Source organism: Myotis davidii, unplaced genomic scaffold (assembly GCF_000327345.1).
Source record: "Myotis davidii unplaced genomic scaffold, ASM32734v1 scaffold370, whole genome shotgun sequence".
In the NCBI taxonomy this organism is placed as follows: Eukaryota; Metazoa; Chordata; class Mammalia; order Chiroptera; family Vespertilionidae; genus Myotis; species Myotis davidii.
The window spans coordinates 15,247,883-15,265,591 of record NW_006288615.1 but is presented as its reverse complement, the minus strand read 5'-3'; the positions used below and the strand labels follow the sequence as shown (position 1 = coordinate 15,265,591).

General features: G+C 33.0%; 1 protein-coding gene across 1 annotated transcript in view; it reads right to left on the bottom strand.

Annotated features, from left to right (window-relative positions):
• ATF2 (activating transcription factor 2) overlaps window positions 1–17,709 on the bottom strand; it is an 83,304-nt gene that overhangs the window by 22,236 nt on the left and 43,359 nt on the right. The window contains 3 exon segments of the mRNA XM_006760596.2: window positions 1,121–1,270; window positions 15,274–15,360; window positions 17,199–17,313. Coding sequence (XP_006760659.2) covers window positions 1,121–1,270; window positions 15,274–15,360; window positions 17,199–17,313 — 352 coding nt within the window.

Here is a 17,709-nt window from a genome sequence, read left to right as displayed (position 1 = left end):
CCCCCCCCCACATATATATATATATACACACACACACACACACACACACACATATATATATATACATACACACACACACAAACACACACACACACATATACACACACTAGTCTAGAAACTAGAGATACAGCAGTGGAGCTTTCATCTAATATAGTAAAATGTAAAGATATAAATAAAAGTTAGATCCATGGAAACTATAGCTAGTATAAGAAAATAAATTATATTCATTTCTTTTCTTTTAAATAAACTTTTAAAGATGTAAAAACCATACTTAGCTTGCAGACCATACAGAAAAACAGCACTGGGGTTCATTTGGACTGAGGGCCAGCTTGCTAACCCCTGAATTATGACATTAAAACACACTTACTTATTTTTCTCTCTCTCCGACACTTAGTAAAGTTGTTTAGTGGATGACAACCACAACTACATTCCACTTTGTTCTAAGTTTCATAAAGATAAAATGTAATTATCTAAATACCTATGCTTAGGAGGCATTCTAAAACTTGCTGTTCACTTGTGTTTCTTTAAATGGAAAGTTCTGCTTTTTAATGCCAATGCTAATTCTTTAAGTAGAGAAGATAAAAGCTCTTGAGTTCTGAAATATTTAACAGAAATACAGTAACCCTTTACACTATAGAAATATACTGTAGACATACAGAAATATCAATCACCTAATAGGCAGTCCAGAACTAGAGAGAAGTAAAAAGGGCCTCTAATACAAACAACTGCTATATGGCTTATCTTTTTCTTTGGTGATGTTTCACAAATTTTAATTAAATAATTGTTTAATTTATGTGAGTAATATAGTACATATATACATTACTTGAATACAATCAATAGCAAATATGTTTCCTTTAAAGTACTGATGGATATTGTGCTGTATCAGACCATCATACACATAGGGTGTTCTATGCAGTAATAACTGCTCAATGGACTGATGGACTGGACTGATTTTATTTATTTAATATTTGAACTACCTTTTTCTAAGATTTCTGATATACTTTTGGAATAACAATATAACCAGAAATAATTTTTTTCAAAGTATATAGTCATTTAAGTTACACTGTATTTGCTTTTTTAAGGGTGATAGAGTGCTGAATGATAAAAACAACACACCTACCGGAGTTTCTGTAGTGGACGTGGCTGGCTGTTGTAAAGACTGTGGTCGAGATTCCTCTGATTGAGTCCTAACCAATCCGCTACCGTGACCCTTTACAGTATCGCCATTGGTCACAGGAGGATGTTGCTGGGTCAAAGCAGCTTTTAATCTCTGAAATGCAAACACCCATTTTTTAAAAATTCTCTACTTTCCCCCCAAATCCAACTCCTAACATACTCTTTGGTCAAACAAGAGAGATATTTGTAAAGGAAGGCATAAATTCATTCAGCTTCAAAATTAGCTCTGATTAATCATAATTCATTGCATTACTAAGATCACTATAAATATCAATAAGATAAACAAAAGGACCTTTGGAAAGCTTCCCTGAGTCTTTTTGTCTAGTACTACTAGAGAATTCTGAACTTTCTTGTTCCTAATCAATTTTGAGAGTGAAAATTAAAAACACTACTGACTGAAAATAACTGTTCAACTAAAATAAACAACAGAAGTTAATTATGTACACTTTCACCTATTTCCCCCACCCCATTATTGTATCCTATATCCCAATATTCTCAGGTTCTTAGTTTCTTAGACCAAAAACCTCTTCTTTTCCAGATATGGGCCATCTGATCCCTGCAAGCAACTCTAATGTCAGTGCTTACTGCGACAATGACTTGATGTTGCATTTTTTCTTCAGGCCACTACACTATCTGTCAGGCTAAACCTCCTCTGAGAACCTACAGCTGGTTTTGTCTCCCTTAAGTCTTCCCAGTCTCCAGTAAGCAGAACTACGTCTAAGTCTATCCCTTCCACTATGTTCCATTTCACCAGTTAATTGGACTGTACCTGACCCCACTGTCAGGGTGTGGCAGGTCTAGTGTTAGAATGAGGCCCTAGACATTTATGGCTATCTCTTCATAAAGACACAATTTGAATAAAGTTTATTATTTTATCAGCAAAAAGTGTCATATATGATATATTATCTCCCCAATCAGACAGTAAGCATTTTAAGAGCAGAGATTAACTTATATATATTTATTTGCATCCCTTTTAGCAGATGGTACATTATTGATTTGCGTCATAGATGAAAAACACATACATTTGCTAATAAATAGAAATTGGTTTCTTCGGTGAACATGACATGATTTTGGGGGGTAGTTATATTGTTATGATTTGTAAATTTGAAATTAGCATACTATAATTGAATTATATATCTTAGTGATGAAAGAGACCTCAGGAACCTAGGAGACCTGTAACTATTATTGCTGATAATATTCTTATTAACTGAGATATAGTCCTCGAGCCCAAAATAAAGTTTTCTCACAATATTTGATGCAGAAAGATGTCAATTACATTTTCCTAAGATCCACACTCAGGTGCAAGTTTTAGGAGAGAGGCTACAAATATTGGTATGAGAAGTGTGTTGTAATCTATCCAGTGCTTCCCAAACTTTCTAGAAGTTAACTGCTTGGATATTACATGCTAAAACAGATTCTTAGTAACCTTTCTCTCTCCCTTCCCTGGATATAGCAGAAAGGGGTGGGTAAGAGAGAAGAACTTTTGAAAAAGACTCCCAAACAAATGATTCTAGTACAACTGCTTTCATTCATGCCAACTAAGAACAATTTAGAAAATTTGACAACTATTCAAAAATTTGAAGTTTCTTTATTTTCATCTATGCATATCTTACCTTCTATAAATGATCCAGATCCCTTAAAAACTGAAGCATATATGAAAAGATTAACAAAATTTCCACTAGGCAATAATTATACCTGGACAACTGGTTAGTGGACATTTTCTCTTTACTACTAATCGTAAATTCTGAGTATGATTTAAAGAACAAAGTCAGCAGTTAAAAAAGTTTTACTGAGGAATAAGTTACTTACAATGAAATGAACTCATTTTAGTGTACAGTTTTGAGTTTTAACAAGCACATACAGTTGCTGAACCACCCCCTACAGTCAGAATACAGTACAGTTCTATTACCCCCCAAATTTCCCTCATGCTCCTTTCCTGTCACTCTCCCCTCACACACCCAGCCTCTGAAAACCACTAATCGGTTTTCTGATCCCGAAAACTTCACTTTTTCCAGACTACCATGTAAATGGAATTGAATCCAGCTTCTTTCCTTTAGTATAATGTACTTGAGATCCATTCATGTTGTGTTCAATTAGTTTCTAACAGGACAGTATCCCAGTTTGACAGATTAGGAAACCAGAGATCATTTGCCCATCAAGCTAGTTCAAATCCTGTATTTGTCTAAAAAAAAAAAACACCACAAGGAGTGATCAAGAAATAAAATCTGAGGCTGGCCCAATTGGTGGGGCTCAGTGCTTGAGCATCAACCTATGAACCAGGAGGTCATGGTTCGATTCCCGGTAGGGAACATGCCAAGTTGTGGGCTTGATTCCTGGTGTGGGGTGTGCAGGAGGCATCCACTCAATGATTCTCTCTTATCATTGATGTTTATTTATCTCTCTCCCTCTCCCTTCCTCTCTGAAATCAATAAAATATATATAAGGCTGGATGGCTTACTGCTTCAAAAGACAACTACAAAGGATTAGGATTGCCCAGTCTGATATTCCAACTGCTAAAGCCACACTATCTGAGGATCAGGTAGGTTTCTTGCTTCCTTCCTGACAGAGTACTTCTTTATGAACTGCCAAGAGCACAACAATATGTAAAGTCATAGTATCTTCACTGGTTAGTATACATAATGTATGCTATATACATATTTGTATACATGTTATACAACTGCAAAGACAATGTTCAGAATTTAATTCTGCCTCAAACTATCCATGTGACTCTCAACAAATGAGAGTTCCTACACTTTTGTATTTTTAAAATGTACTTAGGAAAAATTAACTTAGGGGTCAACTTAAGCACTGGTTTAGCCTCAGACATATTTTATTATGTAAATACACTGCATCTTTCAGAATTCAGATAATGTAAAATTCTTAGTTCATCCCTTATTTTTCCTCTTTCTTAAACAAGCAGAAACAACAACATTAGTGACTAAGAAACAGAAACTTGGGATAATGTGGCAGTGGATGAATTAAAAATAAAATCAGGTAAGTGACCAAAGCAGTAGTTGGCTTTGGGAATGCTTAGGCTAAATGGTCAAAGAAGAATTAAAAGTAGAAAGATAGGAGTTTAAAAGTGTGGGTCATATAAACAGAACAAAGGAGGAGAATCTGGAGAGGTGGTCACTCTGCATAATTATATCTTTTAAAAACAGAATATTAGACATCAATAAACAGAGCCCAGACTAGTGTTAGGTTAGGCCTTTCATTTCTGGATTTAAAAGGTGCATAAATATAAGTAGCTATTGAGATGTGAAACTTGGTAAAATCATGTATTGGTAAAACATTTTTATAAGTCCTTAGGTAGAAAACAGAATTGAAAAGCACTTAAAGTTTTATAGAGAAGAGCTTAACTCTTAGAATTAATGAAATATAGTAACTGCACATAGGAGACTCTGAAGTACATAAACATCACTCTCTTGAATAATCTTTAGTACGGCAAGTAACTACCTTCCAGAGCACTTAGAACAGCATCAGTATTCATTCATTATCCTCTCTTGACTGCCCCAGGGTATACAGTACTCATCCAGTGAAGAAGCTCTAATGTTTGCTCCATGCTGTTACATTGATTACAATGAGTCTGACTTGGAAAGTGTGACACTGAGTATAAAATTTTAAAAAAAGATTTTCAAGGGTTAATTAACACTGCCCTGAAATGCAGATTTTTTAAAACAGCAATAAATATACATGTAAACCAAAAATAATTAGAATGGGTTAGGTAAAAAAGTTGTCACTAAATATGATTCATATAAATTTTACAATTGTAGTAGGATATCTACAATCCACCCATATATATATTTGCTGGAGACAGTTTAAAGAAGGACAAATACTTTGGATCAAAAATTAATTTAAAAAATATAAATATAATGGGTGTTTATTTTACAATATAATTTTTGAGCTAGCACAGATACTGGACATCAATTAGTTCAATCACCATCTTACAGACAAAGAAATGAAGGCCCAAGAGTGAAGTTAATTCCCAGAATCATAGACTGAATTAGAAGCAGAGCAAGGATAAGAAATTCTGTCTGTTGACTCCTAATTCATTAAACATATTTTAAACAAAAGTTTTCCAAACTAGAGCTTTTCTCTAATATTTAGTATTCTATGCATATTAGGATTCAATAAGAAATCAGACATAGGTCAATCCATTGCTAAGATCAAAATTTCCTGCAATAAATATAAGATTGAAAATTCAACAAAATTAAATAATATTTAAAAGTCTATATTTTCCAACATGTACAATAAAACATTGACATAATTTTAATTTTAAACTAAAGATATATATCTCATTTGGGATAAAATGAAAATATCTTTATTTCTATAATTCTAAGCAGACTAATACTTTAATGTTTAGAATTAGTTTTTAGCGATGCAAAATTCAACTACTATATTAAAAACATTTTTTTCCCATAGAGATAGTCAGAGATAGATTGTTGTGCTGATGTGACATTCACTTTAAGAGGTAATCTGCTAAAAATAATTTGCTATTCAAATTCTACGTTATATATTGTATTATTGAAAATAAATTTTATCACATCTGTCAGAACTTAGTAGGAACAAACTACTCCATCATAGTACAAAGAAAAAACATAATGTTCTCTAGAAACAATTTATGAAAAAGTCAGATCCATATTTCATATGTGCCACAAAAGCTCATCAGAGTAATAACCCTCCTTCTCCTGGGTGTTATCCTACCATCTGCTGCTCTATTACTTATCTTTATTTTGCAACTAATTAACAGCATAATCTTCTAAATTCAGCAAGTTAATTATCATTATTGTGGTCTTTGCAGCATCATCAGTCCTCATGAAGTCTTGTCTCCCCTCCCCCCAGAGAACATATGAAAATGAAGGAGGTTGGGAGAGAGTCTGCTTCTTTGGAGCAGGCTCATTAGGTGTTTGCTGATTAGCTTGGCATGCAGAGGCAGGTCAGAAGAATTCTGCTGAACATGAGGTTCCATGCAGGGCCTAACTAAGTTAATGTACGTTTCTGAACATTTGCCAAGATGCCCTCTGTCAGCTCTCAGTAGAAACCCCCTGCAGAAAGCCTACTGGCTACCCACTGTGTTTAAAGATATTTCTCAGTTTGTCACACGAGTCTTAAAGGAATGATTCTGGAGAATACCACTTAGGTAGCTTACCACATCTTAAACAAAACTCCTAGATGATTAACATTTAGAAGATTTACTTTTTTATTACAAATATTACATAAGAAAATTGTTCTATCAGAAGAATAACAAAGATAGCAAATAGCTATGGTTTACGTGTTTACTGGCAAACAAAATCCCTATACTTAAATTTGGTAAGATACAATGTAATTTTGTAGAAAATAGGTCCTATTAATTTTGGTGTAGTTTAATCTTATATCTGTGGCCACCCACCTACATTTTTTTTACCACTCTTACTTCTCCAAAGTTTTATTTTAGAGACCTTAAAATAAATTTTAAAAAGCGCTTGCTCTGAAGACATTGCTTTAGTAGAAAAGGAGGACCTCATGTCAATATTTATAGTAGACACAAACACAATGCATAATATCTTCCTATAAGCACTAGGCTTCTGAAAATCAGGGCCCCACAAAAGCATCCTTAACTACCTTAGAATATAAATACTCTTCTCTTCAGCCACATGGGCTACTCATTTTATGTGTTCCAATGCTGCTGTTTATCTTACATTATTTTTAAGCCACAGATCATTTTAGTAGAATCAGCACTGCTATAGTATTTATAATGTCATTCACAGATTGTGACCACAAAGGTAAAATGAATCCTAAAGAGACATGCAGAACCAAACAGAGAGGATGCTCTATGTATTTTCAGAGATCTGAAAAAAACAACAAAACAAAATCCAACTGAAGTACTGAAAGAAGAAATTATAAGTTTTATTACGAGGCTGGAGACTGGTGAACAGTCAGGAAAATTAATTATGAAATGTATAGGAGAAGTGACTGGGAACCACTCATTTGGAAAGCATGGATTTGGAGTTCTATCACTGATGGAGGAAAAAATCAAGTCCCATGACCACTTACTTGGTCATTGAGAAATTTTGAATATTCTGTGTACTGGGATATGAACCTAGTTTCGATTTTCTTCAGTTGGGATCATCATTTCTTCATTTGGTAAGTCTTTTTATTTTTTTAAAAATATATTTTATTGATTTTTTACAGAGAGGAAGGGAGAGAGAATAGAGAGTTAGAAACATGGATGAGAGAGAAACATTGATCAGCTGCCTCCTGCACATCTCCTACTGGGGATGTGCCCGCAACCCAGGTACATGCCCTTGACCGGAATCGAACCTGGGACCCTTCAGTCCTCAGGCCGAGGCTCTATCCACTGAGCCAAACCGGTTTCGGCGGTAAGTCTTTTTAGTTTTAGCTCTCTGAAGCTTAAAAAAATAAATCTATGACACAAACATTTTAATTCAAATTTAGAAAAAATCTGTACCTATTTGGTATTTTATGTTCTAAAAGTACCTAAAATAACAGAGTATCCTTGGATTTCAACTTAAAATGGTTAAGATTGATTAATTCCTGTGATTTTAGTTAAAGAGCTAAAATAATCTTATTAAGCCTCTAAATCAATCATACAACAGTATTTTCAAAAACCATGCCTCTTTGGTTATTATATGCATATCTGCATAATCCATGGGCAAGACAATAACGTGGTGAAGGGGGGGCGGGAGGGCAGGAACTGGGTGGAGGCAAGCAATGGAGAAAAATGGGGAACATCTGTAATACTCTCAACAATGAAGATTAAAAACATAAAAACCATGTCTTATTCTATCTGTTAAGTTTAATTAAATTTAAAGGTTATCAAGTACTTGGAAAAGTTTGTTAGACAAACTTTACCCATAGAGAAAATGGGATATATTAAGTTATAAAGTTTAATAAAGATGTTTAACATTATGTTTTAAACTCTTTAAAAGTAATAATTATATAATTAGATTTGTAAATTGGTCTTGAGAACTTATAAAAGAACTAAATTTTAAACTTTAATAAATCTGGTATTATTTTTAAAAAGCAGTCCCTGAAAAAATATTTTTTGTGCACAAAAGTCACCATCAAGGGAATAAGAAAAATCAAAAACAAAAAACATGTAATTGATAGGATAAAATCCTGTCAGTACCTGTTGAAAAACATAATGGCCTTCTTAAAGGTAAGAAGGTAAGACTTTCTTTTTTATATACAGGTTTTTCTTTTCAGAGAGAGAGGAAAGGAAAGGGAGAGAAATATCGAGGTGAGAGAGAAACATTGATTGGCTGCCTCCTGCATGCCCCCTAATGGGTATTGAACCTGCTATCCAGGCATGTGCCCTGACCATGAATTGAACTGACGACCTTTTGGTGCACTGGACAATGCTCAACCAACTGATCCACACAGGCCAGGGCAGCTAAGACTTTCTTGGCTCTCTTGATGATCACAGATAACATTTGCATAAATAAGTAAATAAATGAATAAATAAATAATCTCAAAATGTCAGATTACATCTGAATTTCTTGATATGCAAGAAATATTTGTTAAATAAATAACGATCAACAGAAATAACTGTTAAATGAGACTGAAGCAAAATATATAAACATGAATTTATAAAAACAAACTATTTCTGGTCAATCCCTAAGGCTGATAGATTCATTTGTCCTTCTAACCATATGTAAGTATAGCTGATGTTGATGATAATGACATACAAGCACTGAAAATTCTTAAACAGATACTGAATGTTTATTCTATGTTACTAAGACAGGGTAAACAGACTAATAATATTTGGTAAAAGTATCAAACGAATAGTGAAGTGTGAGATAAAATAATTTATGTACAATAAAATAAAGGCAATTAATCAGAATTCCTTTAGCATTCCAGGCAATTGATATTTTATTACCAGTACATGTTACCTGAACAGCATGGCAACATCTATTCTTTTCACAAACTAGCCAGAGAGCTATGATATATTAGAAAATGGAAACAAAGGACAAATATATCAAAGTTGGTATGTTACCAAACCACAGTAATTAAAATATAAATAAATAAAACATAGAAAAGCTTCAAAATATTTGGAAATTATAAAATATACTTTTTTTACTTAATCTAATTTTTATTTATAAACAACTAGAGGCCTGATGCATGAAATTCGTGCATGGGTAGGGTCCCTAGGCCTGGCTGGTGATCAGGGAGGATCAGGTTCCCCACCTCCCCACCTCCTCCTTTCTTCACTCCCTCAGCACCCCACTGCCACCACTGGTCGCCCGCCATGTTCCGTGCTGCCTCCTGGTGGTCAGCACACGTCATAACGAGCAATTGAACTCTGGTTCTCCCAGTTGAACTCCCAAGGAGACACTTTGCATATTAGCCATATATATCACCTATTACAGTTATGAAGACTGAGATAACAGCCAGATAAGATCAACTGAGATAATTACCTAGAGAAAGTTGTAAGCCAAATAGATACCTGAGCTTCAAGGGTAGGTAACAAATATTTTCTTCTAAATAATTATTGTTGTTTGTGAACCTTGGAAAATAAAGTCTTGCTTCTCATTCTGCTTCCAATTCCACTTATTCTAATATAGACAAGGAGCGCTATGAAAATGAAAGAGACCTGCGATCCAAAAGCAGATGCTTGCTGATATTATCAAGAAGCTACCAGTTTACACAAAAACTGGGAGTGGAGGTCAGTTCATCCAAAATTAACTAGAGAGGCAGATCAGCAAGTATCTCAGAAAGTCTGTCATATATATCCTCAGGCTAGTCCTTTTTCTCCCTGTCTTTTGAAAAACACTATGGAGTCTTTCTCAACATTTTATTATAAAAATTTTTATACATTTTTTATATACCTAAGATGGAAAAATCATACAATAAACATCTGCATACCCACTGCGACCTACTGACATTTTACTATATTGCTTTATCACACACTGTTCACAAACCTATCTCTCTATCCATCATTCATAAAGCCAACGTATTTTTTGGTGCATTTTAAGTAAGTAGCAAATGTACATATTCAACTAAATATTTAACATTCTTTTGAGGCTGAAATATAGATATAAAAACATGCACAAATTATTAGTGTACCATTCAGTGTTTCCACAAATGTACACACTTGTGTAATCAAAACCATACCCCAGAACCTTCTCTCATGTTCCTTCCCACTATTCTGATATTCTTTCATCATAGATTAGTTTTACCTGCTCTAGAAGTTATATAAATGGATTTATTAAAAATAATGAAATAGAAAAAAAGTGAGAGAAATAATTCTGAAATATATTATTAGAAAAAGGGCTTAAATAGAAATCTAGTTATTAGATAAATACATCTTATACAGGACTATTAAATTCTTCAAAACTTAAAAAAAGAAATGCAGATTGAGATTTCAAGAGAAACCAGAAATCTAGATTTTTCAAGTGGGAATAATTAAAAATTAGTAACAAGTGAAAAGTTTTCACACACAGAGATCAAACAAAATATAACTTTGAACCCAATACGTCCAATATACCTCTAGTTTGTAACCACTGTTCTAGCACATCGTTCTGTTTTCTACTGCCAGAAATTACATAATTTCCTGTCTGTCTCCTTTTCACCACATATCAGTATGCCTGGAGATTAAAAAAATAATCATAATCACCATATGGCATTAATGCTCTAACAAAATTAATAGCAAGTCCTTAATATCATCTAATACCCAGATCATATTAAAATTTCCCCAACTGTCATATGGGACCTTAATAAATATTTGTTAAATAAGTAAATGATAAATGAAGATAAATAACTAAAAGTATACTTCCCAAAGTTTTGAAACAATTTTCTTTATAGTAACAATAGAGTGATTTTGTCAAAAGAGCCTTACTCTTCAAATTTTAAAAAGCAAGTAATTGGTTCAACTAGTATCGTTCTTGTCATACAGATAAAAACAGTAAAACTCCAGAGTGGATATTTACCCAAGAAAAGACATGTTTCTCCATAAATATTTGTACAGAAATGTTCATAGCAGATTAACTCATAATATCTAAACACCAAAAACAACCCAAATGTTCATCAACAGGTGAGTGGATAAACAAACTATGATCTATTTATACAATGAAATATTATTCAGCAATAAAGGGAATGAAATATACAACAATCAGTAAGTCTCAAAAGCACTATGCTGAACACAAGACAGACAAAACAGTAAATACCGTGTAAATCCATTTATACAGTTCACTTTTAAATATCCCATAGCTCAAAGAAGAAATCACAAGGGAAATTAGAAAATGAATAATTAAAATATGGAGTATCAAATTTGTGTGCAGAGAAAAATATAGTTTTAAATGCGTATATTAAAAGGTAGAAAGATTTAAAGCAATAATCTAAGTTTCTACTTTAAGAAGCTAATAAAAGATAAGCAAACTAAACCCAATTAAGTAGGTGAAAGGAAATATTAAAAATAACAGTAGCAATCAATAAGTACAAATAGTGCAGCTGGTGTGCTCAGTGGTTGAGCATATAGGAGGTCACAGTTAGATTCCCAGTCAGGGCACATGGCCAGGTTGTGGGCTCAATCCCCTGTGGGGTGTACAGGAGGCAGTCAATCAACGATTCTCTGTCATTGATGTTTTTCTATCTCTCTCTCCCTCTCTTAAATCAATAAAAATATATTTACAAAAATAATAATACAAATATACTAAGAAAAGGCAAGCTACAGACTAAGAATATATTTGTAAAAATTTTTTCTTTAGTGTATATAGAAAGAATTCATGTAACACAATAAAAGACAAGTAACCCAATCTAAAAATGGGCAAAATATATCACAAAAAAGTCTAGTCAAACTGGAAATGCAAATAAAAACCACAAGATTCTGCTATACGATCATAGAATGTCTACAAGAAAAATGCTAACAAAACCAAATGTTGGAAAAATGTGGGAACAACTGGAATTCCCATACATTGCTTGTGGGAATGTAAATCTCTGGAAAAAGCTCTGGCAGTTTCTCATAAAGTTAAATGAATACCTGTTTACTCTTTGGTAGCTAGACCAAATGAAAATATACAGCCAAAAAAGTTATATAAAAATGTGCATAGTTGTTTCAGTCACAGTAGCTAAACACTAAAAGTCATTAAAGTGCCCATCAACAAGAGAATGAATAAAAAATTGTGGTATATTCTATTCATACAATGGATACTAACTTAGCAATAAAAAGAAGCAAACTGTGATACACTCAACAGCATGGATAAATCTCACAGATGCATGCTGAGATGAACACAATATATATTGATTCCATTTACATGAAGTTCTAGAACTAATTGTTGGTGACAAATATCAGAACAGTTGGGGGAGGTGAACTGATTGGCAAGGAAAATAAACTTTATGGGTAGAGGTTAATGTTCTATACCATAATAAGGATGTTACATGAATGTACTTATCAAAACTGTACAGTTAAAACCGGTTCATTCCATTGTATGTATATTTTACATTGAAAAAGCCTATTAAAAATAATTGAATGGGAGTCGGGAGTGGTCTCTGGTATAGATAAAATACAAATAGTAGTTATATTACTAATAATTGAAGGTGGGTGATGGGTATGTGGGGATTCATTATATTATCCTGTTTAATTCGTCTATGTTTGAAATTTTCCATAATGAAAAGTTTCAAAAAGGAAAGATTAATTTCTGAGTCTTATTTAATTACAGAAGGACAAACATCTATTATCCCAATTAAAATAGGCAATCAGTCTACGGCCATACCACTCTGAACGCGCCCGATCTCATCTAAAATAGGCAATCATCTAAATATAGCTATTTCACATTAGCAAATTTCTAATAAGAAATATTTGGATCATTAAATTTGAGTGGGGCAACCTGTGACTCCCCATGCTATTCTGGGGGCCTTCATCAATGACTGTTTTCCATATATAAATGTGAATGTTACAGCGTTGGTATTTTTTAATATACAAGCACACAAAACACTTTTATTCTTATTAATTTAATTTCCTGGTGACTTAATAGAGAAAGTTATTTAGGGAAGTTCTAAATTTAATAGTTTCTACAAATATGGCCTACTCTTGTAAGTCAAGAGTTGTTTTTTTTTTTAACTTGATTTGCTCCTTTTGAATTAATTTGTAAGAAAGGAAGCCCACTGAATATGTAAAAATATTTTTAGATGTAATGCACAATATGATCTCTTTAGCTCCCATTTCTATTCTCAGTTCTAATAATTTTTTTACTAGTACGATATGTTTAAAGTAAAAATCGTAAATAAAAAAACATTCCCAGTGAAGCTCTTTGGCTACCAAGTAAAGATTCATCTTGGTATTTCCGAAGTTTTGACCTAAACATACTGTATGTGACACATTTCCCTCTCAGATTTTCAAGTTCTCTCATCACAATCAACAACCAGCTAACTGTTGCATTCCTCAACCACCTATTTTAGTTCATTCAGATGGTGTGTAAGTGTTATTGTTAAAAAGTTATCACGTGACAGTTTCAGATTGATTATTTGCACTAATGGAGATTAGCAATAAAAATTTTAAAGCCTTGCAATATAGAATAGTTTTATGTGTATAAATTTGTATAGTTAATATAGTGCTTAACATTGAAGTGAAGCAAATAACAGGTGCCTAGTAACTATCTATTGACTAGAGGCCTGATGTACGAAATTCGTGCAAGGGGCTCGGCCCTCGCAGCTTTGGCTGGCCCTCACAGACCTTCACAGCCTTGGCTGGCCCTCGCAGCTCCGGCTTCATCAGGAAGGTCATTCAGCTGTTCGGTCTAATTAGCATATTAGTTCTTTATTATATGGGATTTCCTAATGATACATTCATTAACTGGTGTTCAGAAGAAACTGTCCTGAAGGATTTTAGACTGTAGAAGGGAGAATCACACTGATTTAAAAAAGATGATGACAACGCATAGAAGAGGCACTGTATTGTATAGCATTTTGGAAAACAAGCCTAGCTGCTGGCTACCCTGCAAGCTGATCGTGGAGGGATAGGAAAGACACTCCATTCTTATTCTGGAATCATGGCATAACCCAAAGGTGAGTGGTGTATATTCTATTCACTTATTTGCTGGCTTATGGGCCCTGTAAGGTCTCTTCCTGAAGCTGTGATGGAAATCCACACTTTCTTTGTGCAAGCTCAAAGAAACTGCTGTCTTCACCCTAACCCCACAAACCACAGTCAGTTTACCATGGTCCTGAGGCCCAGGATTAGGGAACTGGGCAGCTAATAAAATAGACCACACACATACACAGAGTTAGCTCAGTGATGTCACTGAACACACCTAATTGCAGAATAATCCCAAAAAATATTCTTGGGAATATCATCTGAAAGAACAACATGAACTGATACACATTTAAGACTTTCTTAAGTCTTACTACCCTTTGCTTCAAAGGTTCACAACTTAAGTGAGAAGAGAAAACATTTGTTCTCTGCCAAAACCATGATTCAAAATTCTGGCTTTGTTATCCTCCAGGGATTATGACAAAGCCTCTTAGGGAATTCATTTATATATAATATAAAGTAGGATTTAAAGTCATTTTAAGTAAAGACATTAGATGGAATTAAGACATATGAAGGGTAGAATAAAAAAAAAAAAGAAAGGGCAACAACTGCAGGTCTTCTAGCAAGAACACTAGCAAATTTATAGGATATGGGGCTAAGAGAAACCCCAGAAATCTAACTTTAATCTGTCTGTTTTACAGATGAGGAAACTGAGTCCAGAAAAGTTAAAGTGGCCTGGTTAATGGTAATGAATAGCAGGGTTAGGATTAAAATGAAGACACATGTCTCCTGACTCCTAATCTGCCATTCCTTCCTTAAACAACAATAATTTCTCAGTATCTGAAACACAGCTCAAAAATATGATTTTCCTTTACATATTACGTGCAATGGTGACTAATTGTGTACTATTTCAAAATTACTGTCAATACTGTTCTACAAATGTATATCACTGTTTAAAACCACTTATCAGCACTGCGTTCAGATGATTAGACCTAGTTTTTCAGCTGTAATATTAATAGCCTCCACCAGGAGGGCAGTTTGCTTAAAAAAAGATACAGGCAGAAACCAGACAAGAAAAAAAAAAATCTCAAAATCAGCTCAAGAAATGGACAGAATAAAATGTTGTTTACCATTTTTGCTTCTGACTGTACTGGTTGAGGAGAAGAAGGACCTGGAATTCCTGGAACACTAGGCACCATGGTGACTGGTCGAACGAGCTATGAAAAAGATATTAAAAATAATTGCTAGAAAATATATTAAAAATGAGATTTGTACTTTATTTGCACAATGGCTGCTATAATAATTTGAGACTTCAAATCAGAAACTATATCTAAATCCTTATTGATCTTACATCTTGATTTACTTTCAAAAGTTATCAATTTCTAAGACATTTGCTTTGCCAATCTTCATTCAACTTTCACAATTTTTTAAAATCGTTCCTTTTTATAGAAACTCACAGTATTCAAAGTGATTGATGCAAAACTTCTCACATATCTGTCACACTTACATTCTGAGGTGAAAGGAAATGTCAAAACTTGTGACAAATAGGCATGAAAAATAATTTCAACACTGAATTGTGCTTTTCTAAAATATATAAAAATAGCCTAATATATTAATATACTGCATGATAAAAAAAACTAATAACCTCTAATAACCTAGAACAGATTTTTCCATTTTGTTTTTGAACTAGAATCAACACTGAGTGATTAGATATTGTGTAACTAAAGTATACCTCTTTTTCATTTCAGTTTCGTTCATTAGTTACATTTCATAGGATAACACATAATCTCAAATGCAGGGCAAGAATGTTTCCCCTTCAAAAATATCCTCAGAAAAGAGGAAGTAGTCACCTTATATTTAGTCTTTATAAAGTCTCTCAAATAATGAATTTGAAGAGCAAAGTTCTATTTGAAGAGCACAAACATAATCAAGATGATTTCAATCAAAGCTAATCCTGGATACTTTAAATAGCACTTAGAAGAATTAATTAATGAAAATAAATATTTAACATTAATTTCAGTAACATTATGAGGAATATTCTCACCAAAAGTGTTGGATGTTACTGTAAGTAGGCTTTTAAAATTTTTTTTAAAGCTATGCAATAAATGATTATATGGTACTAATCAGAAATATGTACCTACAAGGTGAAAAAAGAAACTATCTACTTATTATATGAATTAGAAATTGGGGTAAGAATTCCAGAAAGAGAATACTAAATTCAAAAAGTATTATATTGAAATTTCTTAGGTAAAAACGAAAATAATGTGTTTTGAAAAATTGTGCCAGATATCTTAAAAAGTCACTCTAATGATGCAAACTTTAATACTGAAGACACATTTGTAGAGTTTGAATAAAATTGTTTTATGAATGTGAAAATAGGAAAAAAAGCATTATTTCTAACTTACATAATTCTAAAGAATGTGCTTTTAAATATTCACTAAATTATTAAATATTATAATTAGATATTTAACTACTATCTATGTCTTTTAAATTTTATATAATTAACATGCCCCTCAAACAACTTTATTTTTATTTTCCCATTAGAAAAGTGAGGGACTAACTACTGTTTTAGACTGTTTAGATTTTCACATACTTGAACTGCAAAAATAATTCTATAAACCCAACTTGACCATAAAATTCACAGAGTGTTTTTATAAAAAATTTCTACAATATCTGAAATACCATGGAGTTACCTGACAAGTGTTCTAGTATAAATATCCTCTTAAAGAATAGAAATCTGTGTTAATATTTGAATTCTACAAATCTAAGTCAAATTAAAATGGGTTGACTAGGAATAATGTTCTCAGTATTAAAAATACAAGGAAAACAATTAAGATTTTTGGAGAATAAAAAGATGTTTTCTATCCAATTATGTTTTTCTTGAATGGTACATGTTATCACTATAAATATCAAAGAGGAAATACTACTTGCCACTAATAAATAGTTTGTTGAATTCATTTTCATAACCAATTAAACAGCCCAAAGGGTATTTTCTGATTACAAAGATAAGTTTTGCTATAAAGAAAAATGTAAATAGTCTAAATCTCAAACTTACTGGTACTGCAGCTGGAACATGCACATTAGAACTTGTAATTGATGCAGGAATAGCAACAGGCATGGTTTGTCCATTGGGAAGATGTAATAGAAGCGGAAATGGACCTGGTACAGGACTAAGAAAAACAAAAAAAGGGAAAATAAAAAGAGTATTTTTATTCCTATTACTGCAGCATTAAGAAAAATTTCTAATCAATGCAAAACAAACTGCAAAATTTATTTTTAATTGCATATAAAATGCATAATGCATGTAGCAGTGTGGAAAAAATAACAAGAAAAAATGGAAAAAGTTGAGGATTTACTTAGGACAATCTCCAATATATTAAATAAGAAAAATCCTTATCAGAAAGCTCTTAAGAGCTACCTGTCTAAAAGAAATACCATCTAAGTTTTTTTTAAAAAATATATTTTATTGATTTTTTACAGAGAGGAAGGGAGAGAGATAGAGAGTCAGAAACATCGATGAGAGAGAAACATCGATCAGCCGCCTCCTGCACATCCCCCACTGGGGA